This window comes from Zalophus californianus, chromosome 15, assembly GCF_009762305.2.
Source record: "Zalophus californianus isolate mZalCal1 chromosome 15, mZalCal1.pri.v2, whole genome shotgun sequence".
In the NCBI taxonomy this organism is placed as follows: Eukaryota; Metazoa; Chordata; class Mammalia; order Carnivora; family Otariidae; genus Zalophus; species Zalophus californianus.
Window position 1 is genome coordinate 47,870,789 of NC_045609.1, and position 25,167 is coordinate 47,895,955.

Sequence of the window (25,167 nt, forward strand, 5' to 3'; positions counted from 1 at the left end):
AGGGGAGATCTGAACTTTAGAAATATCATTCAACATTACTGCATTTGTCTCCTCAGCCACTGAAGGAGCCAAATAAGAGGTTCTCACAGCACGACATGATAATATATGTACTACACCCTTTGGAAACTTTTTTTTTTTTTTACACTGTATACATGCCAGACGCTATCTCACAATTAATTATTGGCAGGAGATTATACAAAAAAGTAAAACTGAGACATTCTAGTTAATTGCAGGTTAAATATGAATAAAAAATAACAACTGTGAAAACACCTACTGCAATCTTGGGCAGGCAGGAGTTGGATGTAGCTCCCAAGTCTAGAAGGCCCTCATGCTAGTCCACCCATGCCATCAGCCAAGAGTAAGATTATCACAGTCCACTTGGGGAATGATGTCTTACACATCTAGGTCAGCAAGGAGTGTGGAAATCAAGCCTTACAAGACACAACAGAATGATCTGGAACACTGACCTAAGGACAGAAAACCATGAGGAACCAAAGTGTAATCCTGACCTACACACACTTAGAATCGACGAGCAGACTGTGAAGCTTGAAGATGCCCCCTGGGCAGAGGTCTAGTGCCCCCTAGTGCGTTCAAAGGAGAAATAATTTTTTATTTCTCCCCAAACAACTACTGATAATGTGCTCCTATTTGTACAGATATTTTATCACTAAGTGGACCTTATCGTATTAATAAAAAAAATGTGTTTTTAAGGTGAGAAAAGGCTGACATCAACAAAACTTAAGTATTATAATAGCTAATGATCTGGCTATGCATACTAATACCAACTGTAAAATGGCGAAGGAGGACACCTTTTCATATATATCAATATTTATAGGCTCTTCTTGATTCTCACAGACCCTCCTACTGGCTCGATGAAATCTCTGTAGTAAATGTTTTACCTAGTGGGCATTGCAAATAAGAATAGCTAATACTTACTGAGTACCTGACATATGCCTAATAGCTTAGATATATTATCTTTTATAATCCCCATACCATCCCTGAAGAAAGTATTGCTATGATCCCCATTTCACAGATGAAGAGATGTAGAAAATCTCACAGCTACTAGGTAAGACTCTGGCATTCGATTCCATGGTCTGTGATTTCTAACCCCTATGTTACATATCACCTCTTGAGTAACCTCTGCCAGCTCTGGACCAGCTGTGTTTTGAAATTACACATACAAACATCCACATTATATATATGGTTTTTTAATTTATAGTCAAAAAACAAATATTAATAATAACAAGAATAGTTACCGATGTTCACTGTGTGCTGTGCACTGTTTTAAGTAATTTACCTGTATTAATTCATTTACTCCTTACAAACCCTATAAGGCAGATACTATTTTTAATCTCTTTTTCACAGTTAAAGTAGGCAGGGAGAGGTGAAGTAGCCTGGCCAAGATCACCAACATGAAGATTCAAACCCAAATAATCGGCCCCCAGAATCCATACTCCTGTTACATAATCTCGCCTCTCAAAAATATTTTTCCCAAACTACCTAAAACCACCTCTTGTCTCATAGTGTAAGCCAAAGAGTCAATAATCACCTCTTTAAGCACTATACAATGAAAACAACTGTACAAGACAAACCAAATTCTAAAGCTTCAATTCAAATTTGTCTCAAAAGATGTCCTTCCCTACCTCAATACTGCACAGAGTGAGTCAAAACTCATTCTTCGGGACTCCTGGGTGGCTCAGTTGGTTAAGGTCTGCCTTTGGCTCAGGTCATGATCCCAGGGTCCTGGGATCAAGTCTCGCATTGGGCTCCTTGCTCAGTGGGGAGCCTGCTTCTCCCTCTGCCTGCTGCTCCCCCTGCTTGTGCTCTCTCTCTTTCTCTGACAAATAAATAAATGAAATCTTAAAAAAAAAACCTCATTCTTCACTGTACACCTGCCAACTTTTAACAGTAAAATCAGTTTAGCAATTCTTTTCACTACAAATAATCTGGGCTGAACAAACACATAGGATACATTTATTTAATAAACAAACAAACCAATGCCTACACCAACTCACAAAAAAGGCAAAAGATACCGATCAATAAGAATTGTCAATTATTAGTAGCTTCAGGTCATATAGTAATAAAATGAACATGCCCACTCCAAAACTCCAAGGAAGTCATATATATTGAGCTGCTTGAAATTCAAAAGTCACCTAACTTCTCTGCCTTCATTCTCACATTGCAAGGGCCACCAAGCCCAGAGTTTGGATCTGCACTATGAGGAAAAAGTCACACACCATATAGTTAAACCATTCTCAATACGGGGTGAAGTTTCAATCTCAGGCTCATTCTCCATTTATTGCAATATCCATGAAAGAAATTCTACAACAGAAGCACAATGAGTACAATTTGATTTTTAAAAATATATTCAAGGCACCAAGCTGGGTATTTAATATAGTTTGCATTTCTGTAGTGCGGTAGGTTTTCTATTTCAGACAGCTAAGAATCCCTTACAGATTAGTCTAATTTGCTAAATTGAGATACTCAGTGTTTTACTTTTCTTATCTGCCTTTTTATGGTCTATCTGGGTGGACTTAATTGGCACATCTGAGCAGATGAAATACCCTCAGTGAGGAGTCCAGATCTCACAGAGTAAATTAAGACTGATGCAGACAATTATGCACAAGAGCTGGGAATGAGAGGTGTGTGCAGAGCACGAAGCAGAATTAGTCTTCATTTGTGTCTTAGCTTCGTCATTTAAAAGAAGCCAAGATTCTCTCTAAGAAAACTCTTTAAGGGAATAACTTTTTCTTCTCTCTTTAAAATACAGACTCCTGGGGGGGGGGGGGGGCGCGGGGAGAACACAGATTTACTTCTTGAGAAATTAACTCCCAGAAACCGATGGTAAGAACAATCTTCAAATCATTAGGTTTCTTGATCAAATTAGGTTTAGGTTTCTTGATCAAATCTAGGTTAAACTTCTAACAAATTCAGATTTTAGAGATCAAGTGATTTTTTTAAAAAAGTTACAAGCTCTACAATGTAATTTGGCTTTTCCTATGTGCAACTTTCCCAAATGTGCTGAATCGTCATCCAGTGCAAACAAAGATCCAACTGAAGAATAAACAAGACAATCCCAGGGCAAAGGGAGCCAGCTCTGGGCAAAACAAGACAAAGAGGCTCTGTGAGGACAATAAGATGGAGACAGGCAGCTAGGAGAGTGGTTCTAGGAGGCATGGCCTTCCACAGCATTTCAGGCAAGGAATGGGACCCACAAAAAGTGTGGAGGTGGTCCCCATCAAGTGACAGCAGAAACCTCCTGCTGAAGCAATGCTCTTCTCAGTCCACTGCACTGACCAAGCTGATAGATCACTCCCGCCTACCCCAATCCACCTTCAGACCCCTTCCCCAGCCTCCTCCATTTATGCTATCTTGGGCAAATTATGTCAGCTTTCCGCTCTCAGTTCCTATTTCCTCAGGGGTTGTGGGGATTAAACCAATGAGACCACCTGACATGAAACACTGCCAAGTAGTATGCATTCAGTTCTCAGAGAACCTCCTTCCATCCCCCATATGCCACCCTTGCTCAGGCCATCAAAGCCTCCAAATTTTCAAAAACCAGAGACTTTTTTTCAACATTTATCCTACTTGGCTTGACCCCTCTAAGCATCTGAAAATGCTGACAGCCTTTCTCTTCTCAGTCTCTTTCTCTTTTTCTCTTCATGTACACAGCCAAACCCTCCAAACCAGGATCCAACTCGCCCCTGGCCATAGCAGCCCCAGTGCTCAAGGGGAAGGACAACGGAGATACTGTTTACTCAGATGATTAAGCCTTGCAGTGTGAAGACACTGTGTAAGATTTACATAATGAATGGAGTCATTCAAAGTTAGTTACGTAAAAGAAGAGGAGGGAGGCAGAAAAGAAAAATCTCTAAGGCTTAAAGGTATTTTATTAAATGGATTAGAAACCAGTTACACCAACAGGCATAACTACAGATGCAGGTTATACAAGACATGAGGCAAATTCTATCCCCATCCTGTCAAGTCTTCTAGACTCCCTACAATCTCCCCAAGTCCCCATCCAATTGGCTTAGGTTTTTGGTTTGGTTTCCATCGTAGGGAGGTGGAGGCAGGTATGTGCTGATTCTTGGGGCCACCTTGTGGTCACATCTAGATATTGCACATTCCACCCAATTCCACAAATGGAAGGAAAATGACATTTACACAACCCTGTCCTGGCTTCAAATCCCAGCTCCAGGGGAGCCTGGGTGGCTCAGTCAGTTAAGCGTCTGCCTTCAGCTCAGGTCATGATCCCAGGGTCCTGGAATCAAGCCCTGCATCGGGCTCCCTGCTCGGTGAGCCTGCTTCTCCCTCTCCCTCTGCTGCTCCCCCTGCTTGTGCTCTCTTTTTTCAAATAAATAAATATAATCTTAAATGTTTTTTTTATTTTTTATTTATTTATTCATGAGTGTCAGAGAGAGAGAGAGAGGCAGAGGGAGAAGCAGGCTACCCACCCAGCAGGGAGCCCGATGCAGAACTCGATCCCAGGACCCTGGGATCATGACCTGAGCCGAAGGCAGACGCTCAACCATCTGAGCCACCCAGGCGCCCTAAATAAATAAAATCTTAAAAAAAAAAAAAAAAATCCCACCTCTACCTATTAACAGTGAGATCACAGGCAAGTTGATTAACTTGAACAGGGCACGATCAAATGTTTGAACAGCTTACTATAACTATAATAACTGAAAGATATGTATGCATAGGATCAAAGCCTGGAATGAAATGTAGACAAATAAGGTGAAAAACAGAGATGTAGGCAGTTTTTTTTTATCTTAATGTTATCATAAATTCACCATTGAAAAAGAGAAAAACAAATCACCAAAAGTGCAAGGTGGGGAGTGTGGAAAGCCTTCAAACCATTGGCAGGCAGCAACTCAAATCGGTTTCAGGCTGTGATCTCAGCAGCTTGGCCCTTAGTACCTGATTATTTGAGGAGACTCAGGCACCACCTACTCAAGAGTCTGTTTCTGAATTCTACTGTGTTTCACTCACTGAGGTGGGAGTGGAATGCAGGAGGGAGTTTTTTGCAGCAGCAATACCAAGCTGACTCTGGGCTAGAGTAGAAAAAAAAAACATTTGATTTTCAAACCCCCATATCCTTACCCACAGTTCTTTCCAATCACCTCCAGGGTTTCCTAAGTGGGAACATAGTAAGGGCCTATAATAATGAGGGATGCCACCACCCTTGCCTCAGAATCAGCTGGAGCTCAGTCAAAGCACTCACGCAGTGCCCAGGTCCTCCCACCCCTGACCTGCTGCCTCAGACACTCCAGGCTGAGTCCTGAAGATGCTTTCCAGGTGATTCTGACACATATGCTCTGATAAGAAGCAGATGACCTATTATGTACAGCATGTAGCTGAATGACCTAACCTCAAAGTTCCTTTTCAAGCCCTCCCCTATATAAACACACTTGTGCAGGGTATATATAAGAGGATTTTAGAGAAACAAACACAAACTGAATCTGCCAAAAGCCATAAGCGCAAAAGGAAAAACAGTATATAAAATTTATTTATACACATCAAGTAGTTCCCAAACTTGACAGTGCATCAGAACCACCTAGAAAAGCTTTTAAAAATTACTGCTTGGTAGCCCCACGCTGGACTTCTTGAATCAGCACCTCCAACGGTAGGGCTTCCAGGTGATTCTGCAGAATCAGCCCATAGGCTGGGAACCTCTGCTTTAGTTTATGCTCACTGCCAAGGGAATACTGCCTGTCAGGTTAGCAACTAAAACAATAACGTCTGGCAAACAGAAATAGAAAGAAGAGCTTCAGGATGGGTTTAAGTCAAAGTCTTAACACTAGCCCTAGTTGTGCCAGGAGGAGACGACACTTACTTGGAAGTGCATCTTCTCACTCAGGACGTAAACTGACCTACAGCCCAAGCCTGGCCCAAGCAGCGCCGACTGCTGCCAGAGGAGGCCAGGGTTGGTGACATTTTTTGTTTGTGCTGTATCTCAAGACTGGCAAACACCTGGCATGAATGCTGCTGCTGCTTCCCCGAGGCCCCCGTGCCCATGGTAGACATCATTAACGGACTGCAGCACTCTTTCCCGGACAGTCCACACCGGGCCTCGGTCTCCTCCTGAACAGACGGCCACTGCCCAAGTGTTGTCCGGCAAGGCAAGGGCCTGTGCCCTGCCTATCCTACAGCGGATGGCTTAGAAACCAGGCATCTCTGCACGCCACAGCCACTACACCACTATCCAAGGCAATCCAAATGAGAAATGATGTGCCTCCAAAGCAAAGCAAGGATTTTCCTTCTCAATAACCTGCACCCTAAGGTCTATTTCAACATATCTGAACTACTCAACAGACAAGGCCCCATGCCCGGATGAATCTCCTCCACAAAGTCTCCCCCAAATATCTGTCTGAATTCATTACTCCCTTCACACTGGTTAGGGCCTACTGGTGCCCATGTCCCCTAAAAGACTGCAAATTCCTTGCCGGAAACCCTAGTCCTGGTCCTGGAGCACACACATGAATTCAAGCAGCGAGAGCAAGGACGTAGCAATGAGAGCTGCCTCCTACCTCATGTGGAAATCAATCAGAAACACTGAGGTAACAAGGACTGCTGATCTTTGATCACTTTGAGGAAAAAGGTGCACATATGAAATGTCTGGTCTTCTGGGCCACCCTGACCTGTCCTGGCTGTACATACTGGATGAGATAAGTGACACGCAAGTGTTCACCAGGGACACCTATCGCTCAAACACAGAACATGTGTCATTCCTAAGAAGTTTTTGACTCCTGGAGCTCCCAGACCCTAGCTTTCTAAAGCAGCAATGTATTTTAAGAAAAGCTGAACCTCACAACTAAAAGCAATACCCTAATAGAAACTCTGCTGCTACAAAATGAAAATTAAAAAATAAGGGATGTTTTCTAGGATCTGCATACTAAGGACATGAGTAAAAACCGACAGAATATGTATGTCTACGAACTGGCTCATCCATCCTGGTACATTATCAGAGGTATGAAAATCAAGGAACACCACTGAGGAGATAGCCTCCAAATGCAACTTAGTACAGAGACAGAAGCAGGATACAAATGTGGGAAAGGCAAAAAACATACGGGCACATTTAAAAACGGGTAACACTTCCAAGGCTGATCTGAGGTCTTGGGTTAAGTCGGAGAAAGTAGGATCCTAAATGCTATCATCCTGTTCCAGAAAAGGTTAAGCCATAGAAAAGGCTTGATAGGAAATTCCCACACTTGGCAACAGCTAAAAACAAAGATACATAGTTGGGACTAAGCTAGAGCTAAGGCAAGACCTCTGATGCTCCAGCTGAGAGAATAAAGAAGTTGAGATCTCTAGGAGTGACTCACTTTCACTTCTGAGTCTAAATGAGCCTTATAATTCACAGGGCTATAACCAATACAAGCTCAATAAAAGGCACCTGGCCTAGGTACATAATCCTAAGCTCTAACCATAAAGAAAAACTCATTTTCTATGTTGCAAACTATGGGGCTTTATTCTGATCATCAAACCACTGCTAAGATAAGGGAAACTAAAGTCTTTTTTTTGGTTCACTCAAGGGAATACCATCACAATTTCAATCTGTATTCAAAGATCAGCAACAAGAAGAAAATAAAAAAAAAGCAACTGGCAGTTCTAAAATGTTCTTAATAATGCTTCTCAGTCCTGAGCCTCTTCTTTTACCATCCCCCAATCCAAAGAGTACCAAAGGAGATGTAATACAAACATTTCAATGTGTTATCTGCTGTTTAACAGCCTTAATAACTGTGGCTATAAAATTTTAAGAGCTATAGTATTTTGGTGGCAATTAGAGTTATTGATATTTCTGAAATTCATTTGAGATTTTACTGTAACTTCAGCAAAAAACTGGCTTTGATACGGCTTTAGAAATAACTATTCTACAGTCTTGAGATTATTAAGAAAAAAGTGTTGCCATGAATTTAAATTAAACCCGTATTGGGCGCCTGGGTGGCTCAGTTGGTTAAGCGACTGCCTTCAGCTCAGGTCATGATCCTGGAGTCCCAGGATCGAGTCCCGCATCGGGCTCCCTGCTCAGCGGGGAGTCTGCTTCTCCCTCTGACCTTCTTCCCTCTCATGCTCTCTCTCTACCATTCTCTCTCTCTCTCAATAAATAAATAAAAATCTTTATAAAAAATAAAAATAAAAAAATAAATAAATAAATAAATAAATTAAACCCGTATTTAAAATTCAATCAAAATAAACTGCTTCTGATCAAGATACTAATACATTTAAAATAAATTTAATATTGAATGAGAAGAAAATATTGTTCCATTTACAATCAGTATGTTGAGATTAACACTTTTTTAATTCTCTACAGTTAGTTAAGAAAGAGACTGACACTGCTCAGGGTTCAAGAGTATCCTGCTGATATCCCTCAAACAGCTCTACTGATATTAATTGTGCAAAATAAAGTTAAAGTTGCAATGAGAAGTAACAAATGTAAGCCACTCCTCAACTATGCTACAAGAGGTCACCACCGCGTGGGTGTAACAGCTCTCAAGAACTGGGTTTAGGTCACAGGTCCTCAAGCTCTGTGTGAAAAGAACTATGCCACATCTGCTTTTAAAGGGTTAGGGAATTATGTGACAGTGTGAATGTGGGTCATCAGTTCTAAATAACAGAAGGAAAAAATATCAGGACAATCTGCATTCACGAAGGTCAGTGGAAAGCTACAAGAAACACAATAAATGAGGTCTCCCTACATAGAAAATAAGAAAAAACTATTAAGGACTGGGAAAAAGCCATCCCGGGAGCAAATACTTAAAAACTAATCTGTTAAACAGATTCCCTTTCCCTTGGACTTTCTTAGTGCTGCGTGAGCTCATGTGAGAGGCCAGAGATGCGGCAGGGTTGTGCTCAGTGGGCACACCGGGCACCTGCAGCATCCAGTTTTTCAGGGCTTACAAAAAATGTGGCAATCGACTTCCCGAAGGAACACGATCACCTTCCTTTTCATCTTATTTGCATCATCTACTGAGAGAGTCATGGCAAGAAAAGCCAAAGTCAGTGCCCGGCATCAAAACCTCAAAACCAAGAGAGAAAAGGAAGGGTTGGCGGTGCGTGTGAAACACCTTTCCCGCAGCAGGACAGGAGTTAGTAACTCCAGAGGGGCCGCCTTCTCAAGACAAGGCAGGCAGAATTTAGAAAACAAGCTTATTCTTTTATACACTAAAGCTTAAATTTCAGCTCCTTTTCGGAGGAACGTCCTGGATAATTACTTTCCTGCTTCAAAAGAAAAAACCAACCACGCAGCATACACCACACAGACTGGCCTGTGCCTTTTCCTGCCCCTGGCTACAGGTGGCCTGAGTGTAAAGGCATACGGCTCCGCCTTTGGTCCTCCACAAGCCTCTTGCCCCAGCCCTTCCCCTAAGCTTTTCTTCTGAGACTTGCCCCAAATCTGAATGAAGATACAGAAGTTAGAAGCACTGGGGATTAGTTCCACTGGGGCTCTGCTGGTTCAAGGAGGCTAAGGCTAAAGGAAGTCCAACCTTTGGATAAACGGGGGTCTAATACATTAAGCTGAATTTAGAACTCTTATTTAATAAACCTGTGGCCTAAGAGAAAGCAAGTGGCGCAATCTGTTTACAATCTGCAGACTGACCTTAACCGCTGCTTATAATAATCTTCATCTCCATCATCTCGGCATCTCACTACTTTCCGACCTCCTCCACCACAGGCGGCTTCTGCTTCCTCCCCAGAACTTGGAAAAAAGTCATCCTCGATCTCCTGTACCGTGACTTTTCTCTGCCGTTTCCGGGGCGTGAGCCCGGGCTTCAGGTCATAGTGTGTGCCCTCTCCCGGCAGCTCGGCACCCCCCGCCCCCTCCAGCTCCTCCTCCGTGGGTAAGTACTCGGACTCATCACCCTCAGAGTCACCCTCTGCCTTTGGCCTCATGTCAGACTCCAGAGGTTTCTTTCCTTTTGGCAAGCCCACTTTCCCCTGGAAATGAAGAGCCCTTTTCTGGAGCTTCTTGATGTGTTTTTTCAAGCGCTTATCTGTTTTTGAGAGAACTTTGCTTCGCTCATTTGGTTTGTTTTCTGGGAGTGTTGCGCTCAGTTCCGAAGTGACCGAGGCCACGGTTTTTCTAGCTGCTCTTTTATTACAAGCTTGCTTCTTCCTTTCAAAAGACAATTTCGCTTGATCTGCCAAATACTTTTCAAAGCCTGATGCTTCATTGAGCATTAGCTTTCTAGGCTTTTTCTCCTGTTTCTGAGGGATCTGGGTTCCAAAAGGTGTCATCTGGCCCGTGCGGATGAGCTCTTCCCAAGCCGTCTCCTGGACAGGCATGAGCATGCTGCCGAGACAGGACGGCCCCGGTTCTGAAAGAGGGATGACAATGCAGTGGGCACTAGTGTAAACCTTTCCAAGAGTACAACACAAACAGTCACTTCTTCAACGAACAGCACCTACGATTAACTCACATTTTAAAAACATACCATGGATGGGGGTGCCTGGGTGGCTCAGTCTCTTGGGTCTTCAACTCTTGATTTCGGCTCAGGTCATGATCTCAGGGTTGTGAGACTGAGCCCCATGGCGGGCCCCATGCTCAGTGCAGAGTCTGCTTAAGATTCTTTCCCCCTCCCTCTCCCTCCCCCTCTGCTCCGCCCCCCCACTTGCACGTGCTCTCTCTCTAAAAAAAATAAATTAAAATTTTTAAAAAATTAAAACATATCATGGATATACTAAAGCATATTGTATATAAAGAAAAGAATGAATTTATTATAGCATTCATCATGCCAAATTCAATATACTCCTATTCAAAAAGGTGAATTTTCAATAACTTTTTCTAAAATAATGCATTATAAATATACTCTCTGGGCAGCCAAAGACAGACCTACTCATATGTAACATACTGACAAATGTATCTGTTTCCTTATCAAAGAATAGCCCCCAAGGAAGCAAACTCCCAAGTTTCCATGTCACCTCGAATACCAGCAACCACACAGACTTAAAATTCAAGAGACAGTAAACCTGCAAATGTATAAAGAATCAACATGTACCTAAATAGGTAAAACTTAAATGTTTGCTCTGCACTGCCCAATATAATAGTCATCATGTGGCTATTCAAATTTAAGTTGAAAATTCAGTTCCTCAGATGCACTTGCCATATTTCAAGTGCTCAATGAGCCTTGTGGGGCTAAGAACAACCACAACAGACAACACAGACAGCACTTCCATCACGCAAACAGGTCTACTGGACAGCACTGTGTTAGATGTGCAAACTGACAGAACAGAGGACATAAACTGGAAGTTCAGTCATAATAATATAAAGTCACCCAGAAATCTATGAACTTAATCTCTGGCAACATTACACGAGGAATCCATATTCTAAAATCGACATTTCTTATAGTCCAGTAATGCCGCAGCCAGTTTTTCACTGAACTTGCAGTGAAGAAAAATACGCATCGGAAAGTGCACAAATACTAAGTGTACAGCTCACTGTATTTTCAGAAAAAAACATACCTGTACACCAACATCTAGACCAAGAAACTGAAATTACTAGCACTGCCAGATGCACCCTTCATGGCACCTTCCAGTCTACCCCACCCAAAAATAATGACTGACCACACTATTAACACTACAAACAAGCTGTCCCTGGCTTTGAGCTTTATGTAAATGGAAATGTTTGTACACTTGCGTCAGCTTATTTTGCTCAACATTATGCTTGAGATTCATCCTTATTGTTGAATATAGTTGCAGTTGTTAATTTTCCTTGCTGTTAGTATTCTATCATATAGCTACGCTATAATTTTTCCATTCCACTGTTAATGGACATTTGGGTAGTTTCCAGGTTTTAGCTACTATGAATTATGTTGCTATGAATATTCCAGTACACATCCTTCAGTAATACATTTATACATAATTCTTTGGGTATGTTAAGCTTTAGCAGACACTGCCAAACAGTTTTTCAAAATGGTCCTATTAATTTTAAGTTCTACCAACAGTGTTTGAGAGTTTCAACTGGTCTACGTTCTTGCCATTTTAGCTATTCTGGTACGTGTGTAATGGTACCACTTTGTGGTTGTAATTTGTATTTCCCTATAAACTAATGAACTAAGGCACCTCTTCATAGATTTATTGACCTTCTGAATAGCCTCTTTTGAAGAAAATGTTCAAGTCTTTAGCCCTTTCCAAAGAGTTCTTTAATACACTCTGGATTCCTGTCCTTCAATTAATACATGTGTTGCAAATATCTTCTCCCACTCTGCAGCTTGCCTTTTCGCTCTCTTAATGCTATCTTTTGAACAGAAGTTTAGTTGTGATATAGCTCACTTATCAAACCTTTTCCAAGTGAGCATTTTTGTGTCTCATTAAGTCTTTGCCCTAAGATCATGAAAATACTTTCCTATGCTATATTCTAAAAGCTTTGTTTTACCGCTCACATATGTATTTAAAATCTATTTGTCATTTATTTTTGTACATGGTGTAATGGGCCAAGATTCATTTTACCTTCGTGTGAATTAACCCAGCACCACTTACTGAAAAGATGATACTTCTTCACAGCGCTGCACTGCCCTATCTGTCACAAACCGAGTGACCACATATGGGTGGGTCTGTTCGCTGGACCCTATATTCTGTCCCACTGGTCTATTTGTTTTTCCTTGTGCCCATACCTCACCGTCTTAATTACTGTAGCTTAATAACACGTCTTGATATTTTGTTCTTCTTCAAGATTAACTTTTCTTGGCCCAATACATTTTTATATCAATTTTAGAATCAGCTTGTTAATGGCCCCACCCTCACCCTATACTTCCCACGCCAGACTTTCTCCTTCAAAAAAGAAAAACAAACAAACAAACAACCTACTGAAGCGGTCAGAGGGCCAAAAGGAAAACCAGGAGAGACTGGGATCCTGGACGGCACAGAAGTATCAGCTGCTACAGACAGGCCAAGTGGAGCAAGGACGAAAAAGGGGCTTCTGGAATTGGGGAAGTAACCATTAATCCTGGGCAAAGTTTTACCAACAAAGCAAGAGGAGGTAAAACGCAGTAGCAGGTTTCAGGCAGCCAGAGAGGAACGAGAAACACGGCACCTCAGCAGTGAAAGTCTTGGTCGCAGGCCAAACGAATTCTGAGAGACTGAAATTTAAAAGTCCAACTCTCTGATATTTTTTTTCTATTGCCTCAATTAATTCTTCATAGTAATTCTCCTGTATTACTGAATAAACTTCAGGAGCTAGTAGAAAATATTTGCTTGGAAAGCTTAAATGCTAAGAAGCCTTAGTCTATATTTCAAGTATTAAATGACTGAGCAGCTACCAACAATTTCTAAACACGCACCTACATATACACACACACAGACTACAAAGGTATTTCGTTTCAGAGCTTACTAGTTTTTTCAAAACATTTTCCAAAAGACACCCATCCTGGGCAGTAATAAAAACAAAATCAGAGCCATAATATAACCTGAATGAAGATAGCTTTTCTTAAACAAAAGAAGTGATGCTTGGAAAAACCTGCCAAATATATCCCAAAAACATATGTAAAAGCAATTCTATGAATGCTGACTGATGATGCTGGGCTTAAAAACATAATTTGATCAAGATGTTAGTTGTCTCTACAAAATTAACTACACAAGAATGTTAAGCTCCCTAATTTATTAAACATAATACCAAATGTGCACCAGCAGCCTCTAGTAGATGGAGTTAAGCGTTTACTTTCATTCTCCAAAAAACCCCCCATATAACTGAAAATGTTTGGTTCTGTAGGTGTAGAGAGTAAAATTTTCCTAAATCTGTTTTAACAGTAAGGCCAAAGAAAGGGATTTTTCTTAAAACCCAGGCCAGGACAGAGGAGATACTCTCCCCCACTACAGGCATCAGGCACCAATTCAAGAACAAAGAGACACTGCTCCCAGTATCCTCACCTACACCCTCCTCCTCCAGACTGGCATGATCTAGTTCAACTTGGACCTCCGCTCCTCCAAGGATGGCCTGGAGACGTTTTTGTTTTGCTGTGATCTTCTTTAGCTGTTGTTCCTTGAGTGGTAAATATTGAATACAGAAAACAACAATGAAGCGAGTGATTTATTGTTAAATACAAAAGATAAATTTAAAAACTTTAATCAAGAGCAAAATAAAACAGAAATTCCATATGTTACTATTATTATAGAGCACCTTATTTGAGCAACTGCCACTTTTCTAGCAGGATGTAGGCCTAAAAGCATTTCCATCAGGCAGGCATCGCTGTCCCCACCCACTCTCCTGGCTGGGCGGCCCAGCTTTCTATGTGCCTGAGCACTTAAGTTCACATGTACTGACTCTCCACGGAGGTGGTAGAACTGCTCTACTTGGTTTTCCCCACTGCACACTGGGTAAATTATTAAACTTTTGTTTCTGACCTTAGCAAACGACACGCTATGAGGTCAATAGGCTATAGGGATAAGAAACAAACACAAATGTTCAAACACTTGAAAAAGCCTCCTCTGATCATCTACCATATTTACAATTGTCCTTTATAGTCTTTTATAGTATTCTACCCAATTACTAGACTCTAAAAGGAATATACATTTGGATATACCCTTTTACCCTACCCACCTCAGACCCCTCTTTGTCTTGTCTCCCTCTACATCATGAGAGTTCAGCTATGCAGCCATTCCCAGGGCCTCTCCAATTAACTAGGCCTATGGTACCTGGTTCTTCTTCCCAAGGTCAAGAATGTTTAAACACCAAATATGAGAGTGGGATGAGAAGAAATGCTGAGTATAAATGCCATGTTATACTAAACTGCAATTCCTTTTTTTTTCCATTTTCCCTCATTTCATCTCATTTAAACAGCCCTTCTCTCTGAATACTCTATCTCCAACCATCAAAGGGCTGTTTTAGAAAGATAGGAATATACAACTGACTTAGACTAGTACGTAAAATGGCCCAAAGTCTGGTCCTCACTGCTGAAACCTCAGCCCACCAGAAGCCCAAGGTCAGAGGTCTCTGAACATTCATTCACATGCTCCCACAAGAGCCCAGATGTCCTCTCTCTGCTTTGGGGAGACCCCAGCTTCCTGAAGCCACTGCCAGCTCTAACCTCTGGGCTGCTATTCTGGAGGTAGGGGACAGAAGATGGGATGGTGAAGATAATGGACTGGTGTGTGGAAAGCAAAAGGAGGCACTGAGTCTATAAACATCATTAGTGAAGCTTAAATAAGAGATGCAAGGACTTTACTCACTGCAGTGGGTCAATTGCCAGCACAAGGATATCTGCTCGTCATTTTGGATGACAGAAATAAAATGATCAAAACTAGTCATTCCTGTCTACTCTGATATATTTTCATAAAGCACAAATTCTAAAAAATGTTACAAACCTCAAAAAAAAAGTGTCATAACTAACAGATATTCCCTACCCTGAAGTTGTACAACCCTAAGTGCAGACCCATCAATGTGTCCAGGTGACGACCAGAATACCTAAGAACAGTGAGCATGAGTGTGTGAGGGGTGATGGCTATAGCAACAGGAAACACAGTGTATATAATCAGGACAAGCAGGAGCCAAGCAAAAAAGAAAGTAAGTTCACACGACACACAGAGACTGAGGAGAGGCCGGCATGCCAAACAGGAGCCTAAGCTGGGTAAAAGAAAATGGCACAGCAAGGAAGACCATAATCGTAAACATCAATAAGGCGGCATGCAAAGCCAACAAGGGAACCTTTTCTCAAATGTGTGTGTATGTGTGTACTTTAAAAGATATTCTTTAACAGAAGATATTAAAGGGAAATAGCTGCAATACTAAACATAAAAAAAGGAACTCAAAATTTTCTATTATACCTATTTCCTTCACGTCTTAACTACTTTTCAGAATACTTCCCAAATATTAAATGAACAGAACTGATGACTTTTTCAAAAATGCAATACTTAGATGTGTTATTTGGAATCACCTTATTATACTTCTGTCGTTTTACAGAATCTAGTTTCCTGTTGATGTCTCTGTTGGTAGCAGCTTGAGGGCTAAGTTGTTCAATAATTTTATTGATTTGCTTTAGGGATGTTGTACATGACCTGAAAAATAAAATAAAATGTCTATTTTCCACTCTGGTAACATTTTGTTAATAGTGTAATGTGAAGACAGAAATGCTACAAAGATGTCCTTTTACCTCTTTCACTAAAAGATAAAAGACACTAAACCAGAATGCATATTCTTGTTGGCCACATCTACAACTTGAAGGGTTATCAAAAGTTCAAGATAACTGCTAGTGTTTTCTTTGATCTGGCTGATTGAAATCAGCACATTCCCATTTGTAAGCTGTTTCATTCATTCTACAAGCATTTTAAATGTGTACCAGATTCAAGAGACTGTGCTAAAACAATGTGCAATAAGTTGTCCTTTTAGATGAAAAAAATGCATATACATGGCTTGGTTGTTTTTTTTTTAAGATTTTATTTTTTTAGAGCAGTTTTAGGTTCACAGCAAAACTGAGAGGAAGGTACAGAGACTCCCACATACCCTTCCCCAAACACATACACCCTCCCCCATTATCAACAACCCATACATGGGTTTTTAAAGCTCATTTGGAAGTCACCCAAAGTTTGGAAAAGTACTAAAAATGCTGACACTTTTTTTTTTATATAAGTCAGATATCTGTGACAATATTTTTCTTTCACAATACTGGAAGACTTATTTGCTGTAGCATAATATTTTCTAGTTTGAAGGGGAAAAAAAAACAATCTCTAATATAATGCTCCTAAAACAGACACCACAGAATGGTAACTCCCAATTTTCAAAAGACAAATTCAATCTTGACACTTGTATAATCTGCTCTTTGTATCCTTTGTGGATTTCAGGACAAAAGATGTTATCAATGCAAGTTACTGGCAGTCTAACCATGTGTCACCATGGATCTAGTGTTCATCTCCGTGGTAATCCTGCAGCACTCCAATGTCACCTATGCAAGCAGTAGGCACATTTCCAAGGTCAAATGTAAAAGTGTGTTCCTTATCAGGAGTCAAGCTCCTCACACCTGGAATACTACAAGTATTCCAGAATACCTGCTACTCAAGCAGCCAAAAGAACACACCAGGAAGCTGCTGGCAGAAAACATGTCCTTTAAGTTCCAACAGCCATCTGTACCACAGTCTCCTTGGCTGAGGGTAGCCAATAGCTCCTCATTCTTCCCTCCTCCCCTCCCCCAGCCATCCCCATCTGAGACTGCACCATTCCTCCACTCATTACTCTCCTCTTTTGTGCTTGCCTGACACAGCCTGGAACACTGGCCAAGACAGGGCAGACTGGCAATAGGGAAGGAGTTCAATCTTCACCTGCCCCAGCCTTCTAGCCCAGGTCCAGAGCCTGCTTCTCCTCTAACACACAAATGAAGTTTCCATGGGACTTCATCTTTCCTGTAGAGTCACAAGTAGGACAGAAGGAAGAAAAAGCAAGGAGTTGCTTCACATTATTTCCAGAAATGCAAATCGAAAAATTACCAAAACACTGACACTTGGTTTAGACACAGGAAACTGGAAAGAAACTGCAGGACAAGAGAAAACTGTGAGGGGAGGGAGGGTGATGTGTTCCTGGTATCTCAAGTAGCACACGTCACACCTTTAGGTTCACTTCTCCTCCAAACCATTTTGGGCACATGCTTGTGAGTTCTAGGGTACTCAGAATAGTATTTCTATCTAGGTTGTTGTGAGCTGGCCTGAGACCCTGACTACGACGTTCAGTGCTGCTCCTGAGGGAAAGGGCTGGGGTTCACACACAGGGTCAAGGACTGCCCTAATTGACTCCATCCTCCAAATAAGAGGTTCTATAAATCGCCTCAATTTCTGGAATACCACAGCTATTATCTGAATTTCTCCATTACATGTAAACACAAACTCTGCAATCAGAGAAGATGGTCCACACTCACGTGAGGTCATCCAGGACTGATCGATACTCCTTCTCCGCATCTGCAAGCTGGGCCGCACGGCTGGCCTCATGAATGGCACTGTCCACTTGCCGAAGCACACCCTGTTCCAGCACGTCCTGGTCGTACACATCCACACCCAACCCCTGCAGTTCAAGGGCCTGCGCACTCGGCTCCACCGTCTGTATCTGATGTCTGTCGATGTGCAGCAGAGCCGGCCCTCTCCTCGGAACTTCCGATGAACACCCCTCAGCAGAAGTGGATGGTCCATTAGCAGAGGAACAAGAGGGGAGGCTTTCCTCCACCTCTGCATTGTCATCATTCTCTTGCTTGATTGTCATTTCTTGTCTATCACTGACATACTGACTTTGCAAACAGTCTTGTTCCTGAGTTTGACTTGAGTGGGGGATTCTCGCATTTTGCATCCTCTACAGACTATCTAAAAGGGAAAAAAAATGTAATAAGCCTTTGATATTTATATAGTTCCTTAAAATTATTATAACTAAAGAAGACTGATTTCTCGAAAGATCAAGTAATAATCCTCCAATTAGGTAAGTTCGATGTTTCAAGTGTTACTTTTCTTAAAAGGGCACAAGCTATACATCTTCTTGAGTTCTGATAATAAATAAAAAAAATTAACCAAAAAAAAACAAAAACAAAAGACAAACAAGAAAAAAACACAGTATCAACAACAAAGGACATATGGAGAGCCAGCTAAGAAAACTGGCAACCAAAATCTTGACTGACACCCTAAGAGTCTTCTCCAAATCAACTGAAGTCATTTGACTACTTTCCAAGTTAACATCTTCACTGCATTATGGCACAAAAGATTCACAACACAGTGTGGCATGATGAACTGTGATATACAAATTTAGTGAAGTAAGGAACAAGCTTCTCTACAAATCTGACCAGTAGAAACTTAGGTTGAACATTTACTCTAATAAACAAACTCTGAACGAGACACAGTATCACCACTAAAATCTGAATCTGAGAAAGATTAAGTACTCTCAAAAATAACCCCATTTCAATGTGCAATACAATTTCTTGCCAATCAGGCTGGCAAAAACAGGTTGGGCCTGATGATACCCAGTACAGACAAGAAAGATCCACCCTCACACAATACTGTTGGCAATATAAATTACTAAAACTTTTTTGGAAGGCAATTTAACAATATCTATAAAGATTTAAAATGCATGTGACCAAATATTTATTCCAGAGAAATACTCACGTACATACAGGATGTTCACTGTAGCATGCCAATAGTTTAGTATAGGGATTAAGTATTTTCAGTGACACTGATATAAAAGTCTTGTAAACTGAAAAAATATCGCAGAGTATGAACACATTTATCTTGGATAAAAAAATATATATCTGCATCTGTGTGTCTGGAATGCATTCAAAGTGATCTGGAGATACACACTAAACCTGCAACCACTGGGGAGGAGGAAGCAGAAGGAATGGGGGGAATAATGAAAATACTAATGAAAATAGTGAATATGTATTCACTATATTGCCTGTGTAACTCCAATAAATACATTAAAAAGCAATGCAATAACCAAGAGACAGCCTTGCTTTTTATTTAACTGAGTAAGGTTTCTTTCACCACCGCAACTTTATTTATATAAAAATACCAGAAGTTCTCCCAATAAGCCCCACTGATTTCTCATTAAATAAAACCTTGGTCCTGGCGACTAAGCACTAGGATACAAAGACTCCAGGAACTTAGCACTATCCATTCCAGAGCAGCTCATTCTCTAGGGGAGGAGAGACATGTCAATAACAACACAGCAGGGCAGGTCTGTAGAAGAGGCACCAACAAGAGGCCACCTGGAAACAGAGGAATGGACAATGCTTTGGGTCTGGAGCTAAAGAAACATATACAAGCTAAGATCTGAACCCCTGGCCCAGGATCTGATACATAAAAGATACTCCATATATGCTGAAGGGAAGTAAGGTTCACAGAGTCTAAAATAACAGATCTGATGTGGACAACTGAGTCACTGGTGAATTCAGTCATAAAAATGAGAATCTCAGAAAGGAAGCAGATGGGAAGCAGAAGGAGGGGCTGGAGAAGAATAAGAATCTGGAATCTGGAATAAATGATGGGGAACAAACACTGGTGACAGGTGTGGAGGGCCCCCCAAAACCACGGATTGCCAACAATCCCCAAGGCTGGACAATTTCCTCCTTTGGTAATTAACAGCCCCAGGGGAAATGTCACTGTTGGGAGTTTTCAGGCAGAAGTAGCAGAAGGACAAAAGGGCATGGATACAAATGCTGAGAAGAGTAGTTCAAGTAACTGAACTTTGGGTCCAAGCTGGATAGATTTAAAAAAAAAAAAAAAAGCCAGAAGGGACTGGGATAGGAAGGGAGGGAAGGAGAGAGGGAGACATCAAAAAGCCACTTGGAGCATGACCATGGACCAAAGGGCAAGTCTCCTGGGAATGAGAGCAGAAAAGCAGGAGGTTCTCATCAGAAGCTAAACAGTTTCAGAAGTGAAATAAATCATCCATTCAACAAATACTTGATAGTCAATTATGCCAGACAGTGTACTAGGTTAACTAGTTTCTGTCACCATAGAGCTTAGAGTCTCTTGGGGAAGACATACATTTTAAGAATTATATCCATATATATTTACACATTTAAATATGTATATTCATGTATAAGTTATACCCACAAATGTAATTATGGTAACTGCTATAAAAATACAGGATTCTTTAGGACAAAATAACAGAGGAACCTAACTGACAGTGCAGAGGTAGGTATGAGAAGGGAGATCTCTCTGATAAAGTGATACTTGAACCAGTATCTGAAGGATGAAAAGGATTAATCAGGCCAAAACTGGAATGAACATTTTGCAAAGAAACGTGTAATTTCTAAGGCTGGTAAGAGCTGGTGTACTTGGGAAAATGAAAGAAGGATGGAACGCAGTGAGAATTTTTTACTTTATCCTAGACAAATAACTGAGTTAAAGTTGCTGATAAAGACTCCATTCATTGTATAAATCTTACAGAATACCTTCTAACACTCTGCAAGGCGTAATCATCTGGAAAAACAGTATCTTCACTGTCCTCCCCTTTGAGCACTGGGGCTTCTGTGGGAGGAGCTGGATTCTGGTTTGCAGATTTGGCTGTAAACATGCCTAGCTGGGGAGGGAGTGCGGCATAAGTGAAGATGGAGGGGTAGTCAAGATCACAAAGGACCTAGGAAAACATGAACTTGGATTTTATTCCAATTACAATGGAATGATTTTTAAGAGTTTTAAACTGGGTGATGGTGGCATGACCTATTTCAAGTTCCTAAGAGACCACCTGGGCTACTGTATGGATAACGGATTGGAGGAAACAGTACAACAAGGAAATGATGGAAGACACACGAGTGAAAAATGATTGCAGCTTGGAACAGAGTGAAGATGGATGCTACGTAGGAAATCAATGTTACAGCATTCGTATACGGACTGCTCAATCCTCCTTTACACACTCCCACTTGACAATAACAATGCCCAAAGCACCTGACTTGTATTTACCCCGATTCTCTCTTCCAAGTAACAAACAACTCCAGCTTTTTAATCGAAATCAAACAGGGCCGCGCTGATTCTGCGCTCCGAGGCCGACACAAAGCCCAGAAGTTGAAGTTCCGTGGCGGGCACATCAGCGTGCCGCCAGCCGGAGGCTGGGGACCCACCGCCGCCCCAGGTGAGAGCGCGCTGCTTCGTCACTTCCGGCCGCAGGTGCGCAGGCACGGAAGGCGCGCTCCCGATTCGAGGGCCAGCTCCCGGCCCCGCGGATGGGCTTCCTCAAGGTGGCCAGATGCCCGAGGCGAGGCCATGGGCGCCCGGGAGTCCGAGCGGGGCCCACACATCCCCTGCTTGACGTTCAGCCCGGCAGCCCAAACACTCACCCCAGGGCCGCGCGGCCACCCGTACCGAAACGTAAACGCCACCGCCGCCAGCAGCCGTGGAAGCAGAACAGGGGTCGGGAGCGGCGCATGCGTCTTTTGTCCGCCGTAAGCACCGCCCCCAAGGGTGACCCGACCACAGCGCATGCGCCAGGCTGCCCTGGCACAGTGTGCGCGGCCACGTGATTGGCGGGATGCGTGTAGCCCCGCCTTTCTCTCTGCGATTTGTGTGAGTGTTGTAAGGGCTGGTGACCAGCTGTGGGGCTTGGGGCAGCGATTCAGTCCTGGTCAAAAAAACCTCTTTAGTAAAGCGATCATAAGAATTAAAAGACGTGTTTCCAGAAAGAAAGAGAGAGAGGGGGAGAGAAGTACATGTGTTCCGTGAACCCCAAAGAAATAAGCTTGGGGAGGGAGCCGGCTTGAATGTCACATTTCAATAGCCACGTGCGGTAGACGTTGTTGCTCCCTCTTGGTCCTCTGGTACGGCTGTTGGCACGCAAAGAATAGGGAGAGGCCTTATTTATCTCTATTGCCCCTCCACCTCCTACACACATATCTGGGTGGAGATGGTGTGTGTGTGTGTGTGTAGTGGGCCTACATGAATGTGTTGATTGCATTAGTGAGTCATTTACTATCTGTCTTCATATCAAAAAGGTAAGAAGGATTTTGAGCCAAATGAGAATTTTTGCTTGGAGCTTTTGAAGAAACCAAATATCCACACCTAGGTTCGGAATGAAGGGAGGAAACTGAGGTTTACCTGAGGAAGGATTAGCCCATGATGGGTGTCAGCCTTACCAAACAAGGTAGCTTCCCAGCCCAGGGATTCCAGCCCTGTAAGAGGGTGGATTTTACAGGGCCAGCGGCAGATAGTCCTCCTCCCAGAGGAGTAGCAGTGACCTCAGTGACTAAGGGAAGGATCTTTGTGGGATTTGTGGGAGGGGGGGTTGTTTGGTTTTTGTTTTTGTTTTTGTTTTTGTTTTTTAGGAAAGGATCTTTGGTCCTGGGTAGGGAAGTGCCTTCCTCATTTTGAAGCCTGAAGTTGGACAATAGGAAAAGGGGGCTGGGAAGCTACTTGGTAATAGTCAGTAATACTACCATTCTCTCTTGTCAGCAGCACCAATCTACCTTTGCCTCAAGTCATCCCACATAAAAATGTAGCTTTTTTTTTAAAAAGGAATAAAGAATTCTAGTGATCTCCTGAATACAATAATTGAGAATAGAAAGGCATTGGTAAGGTATTAGTTTTAATGCTTGAATATGAAAGCTGTTTCTCCCCAAAATAGAGTGGTTCCCAACCATTTTGAGAATGAGGTCCCTCTTTTAATGTGCACTATTATGGTAAGCCCCCATGTATCAATCAGAATTTGGACAGGAAGCAGATGGTACACTCAAACTAGGTAGTTGAGAATTAATAACTTTTACAAAGGTGTGGACAGGATTAGGAAAACAAGTCAGATGGCACAGTACCCCTGGGAAGGCAAAACGTTAGGAGCTATTCCCATATATTATGAGCTGGATTGCATCCCTCCAAATTCAATTGAAATCCTAACCCCCAGTACCTCAAATGTGACTGTATTTGGAGATGGGATCTCTAAAGACCCTAAGAACATTTTATTAAGTTAAAATGAGGTTATTGGGGCAGGCTCTAACCCAATATAACTGGTGTCCTTATAAGAAGAGGAGATTAGGGCATGGACATGCACAAAGGAAAGACCATGTGAAGACACAGGGACACAACAGCCATCTACAATTCAAGAAGAAAGGCCTCAGAAGAGACCAGCCCTGCCAAACCTTGATCTCAGACTTACAGCCTCCAGACTATGAGAAAACAAATTTCTCTTTTTTAAGCCACCCAGTCTGTAGTACTATGTTATGGCAGCAGTAACAAATGAATACACCATCCCTGGGCATGAAAGGGTAATGGGAAGACAAAGGTTCAGAAGAGAATAGTTGAATGAAAAAGACCAATTGAAATGTACTAACCCACGGTCACTCAGTGGGAGGGAACTGAGAAAATAAATACCCTAAACTAACTGCCCTTTCATTATTTCATCTGCTGCTGCCTCCCATTGGTCAAAACGTACTGACTGCCAGAGGACAACGGAGGCTGTTCATTCCATTCTGTATAGATCAGCCTCCTTGGGCACAGGGCAGAGTTGAGAGAGATGGAGAGTAGGTTTGGAGCTTCAGACTGGAAAGATGCATCATTACCCCCACACAATTGTAATTATCTTTTTAGTATCCTTTTAATTTAGAAAAGGCATAATGAAACAGTCACTATTAATTCAGTAAAGCTTTTTAGATGAATTTGTATTTAGCTAATTAAAGGATCTATGTACTTTCTCTAAGCCAAGTTTCTCCTGACCTCTGTTGGCTGAGAATGGTAATAAGGTCACATTAGCAGCAACAATTCAGATTTCGATGATTTCTGTGCCCACCTGAATACTCAGGATCCTTCTTTTCACTCATGCCCTTATGAATGGAATTTAGTGCCCTCATAAAAGAGGGCCCAGAGAGATCCTTCGCCCCTTCTGCTATGTGAGGACACAGCAAAAAGATGGCAGGAAATGAGCTCTCACCAGACACCGAATCTGTTGACATCTTGATCTCAGATTTCCCAGCCTCCAGAACTATGAGAAATAAATTTCTGTTATTTTTAAGCTGCCAGTTCTGTGGTAGTCTGTTAGCAGCCTGAATGGGTTAAGATAGAATATAAGAAGTGGTGGGGGTTTTAGTAACTTACTTATAATATTCATTTACAAACTTAGGTGTCTGAATGTCAGCCAAAACCTCTCTCCTTTCCCCCTACATCCATTCAGTCCCCAAGTTCCCCTGGTTCTGCCTCCCCCATAGCTTACACATCTATCCCATCTTCTCCATCCCCTCTGTTCAATTTTCTTGACCGTTGCAACCAGACTCCTAACCCAGTCTTGCTCCCTACCAATAAACTTGGGTGGGGATTTCAGAGCCTTCTGATCATGTGTCTCCTCTGCCTGAGACCCACCCCTGCAAGATAAAATCCAAGCTATTTAACATGTTATCCAAGCCATTTTATTATCCTGCCCAATCTGATTTTTCTGCACTCTCTGGATGACTGCGCTCAAGATTTAAGGAACTATTTACTATTCTATTTGTACTGTGCTGCAGTCAGCTTGGACTGGCTAGCAAGTCCATTGTGTGCACCTCTTTCCAACTATTCTTAGTTTGCTCAGGCTGCCATAACAAAATACCATGCACTTGGTGGCTTAAACAACAGATATTCATTTTCTCACTGTTCTAGAGGCTGGGAAGTCCAATTCAATTCTGGTGAGGACTCTCTTATGGGCTTGCAGACAGCTACCTTCTCACTGTCTTCACATGGTGAAGAGAGAGTTCTGACGTCTCTTCCTTTCCCTCCCCCCCCACTTTTTTTTTTAAGATTTATTTATTTATTTAT

The 25,167-nt window shown here is 42.0% G+C and overlaps 1 protein-coding gene across 6 annotated transcripts in view; it reads right to left on the reverse strand.

The window, feature by feature from the left end:
* ERCC6 (ERCC excision repair 6, chromatin remodeling factor) overlaps positions 1–21,839 on the reverse strand; it is a 77,481-nt gene extending 55,642 nt beyond the window's left edge. The window contains exons 1-5 of one of the 6 annotated variants that reach the window (XM_027595928.1): positions 21,735–21,839; positions 17,838–18,273; positions 15,870–15,990; positions 13,867–13,978; positions 9,602–10,319 (exon numbers count right to left, since the gene is read on the reverse strand). In XM_027595928.1, the coding sequence (XP_027451729.1) occupies positions 9,602–10,319; positions 13,867–13,978; positions 15,870–15,990; positions 17,838–18,259 (1,373 nt within the window). In that variant the 5' untranslated portion in view covers positions 18,260–18,273; positions 21,735–21,839. Of the gene's footprint in view, positions 1–9,601; positions 10,320–10,436; positions 10,494–13,866; positions 13,979–15,869; positions 15,991–17,837; positions 18,274–21,360; positions 21,464–21,734 lie in introns of those variants that run through there. The other 5 variants (XM_027595930.1, XM_027595932.1, XM_027595931.1 and 2 more) reach the window with 5 other exon arrangements.
* Positions 21,840–25,167: the final 3,328 nt, after the last annotated feature.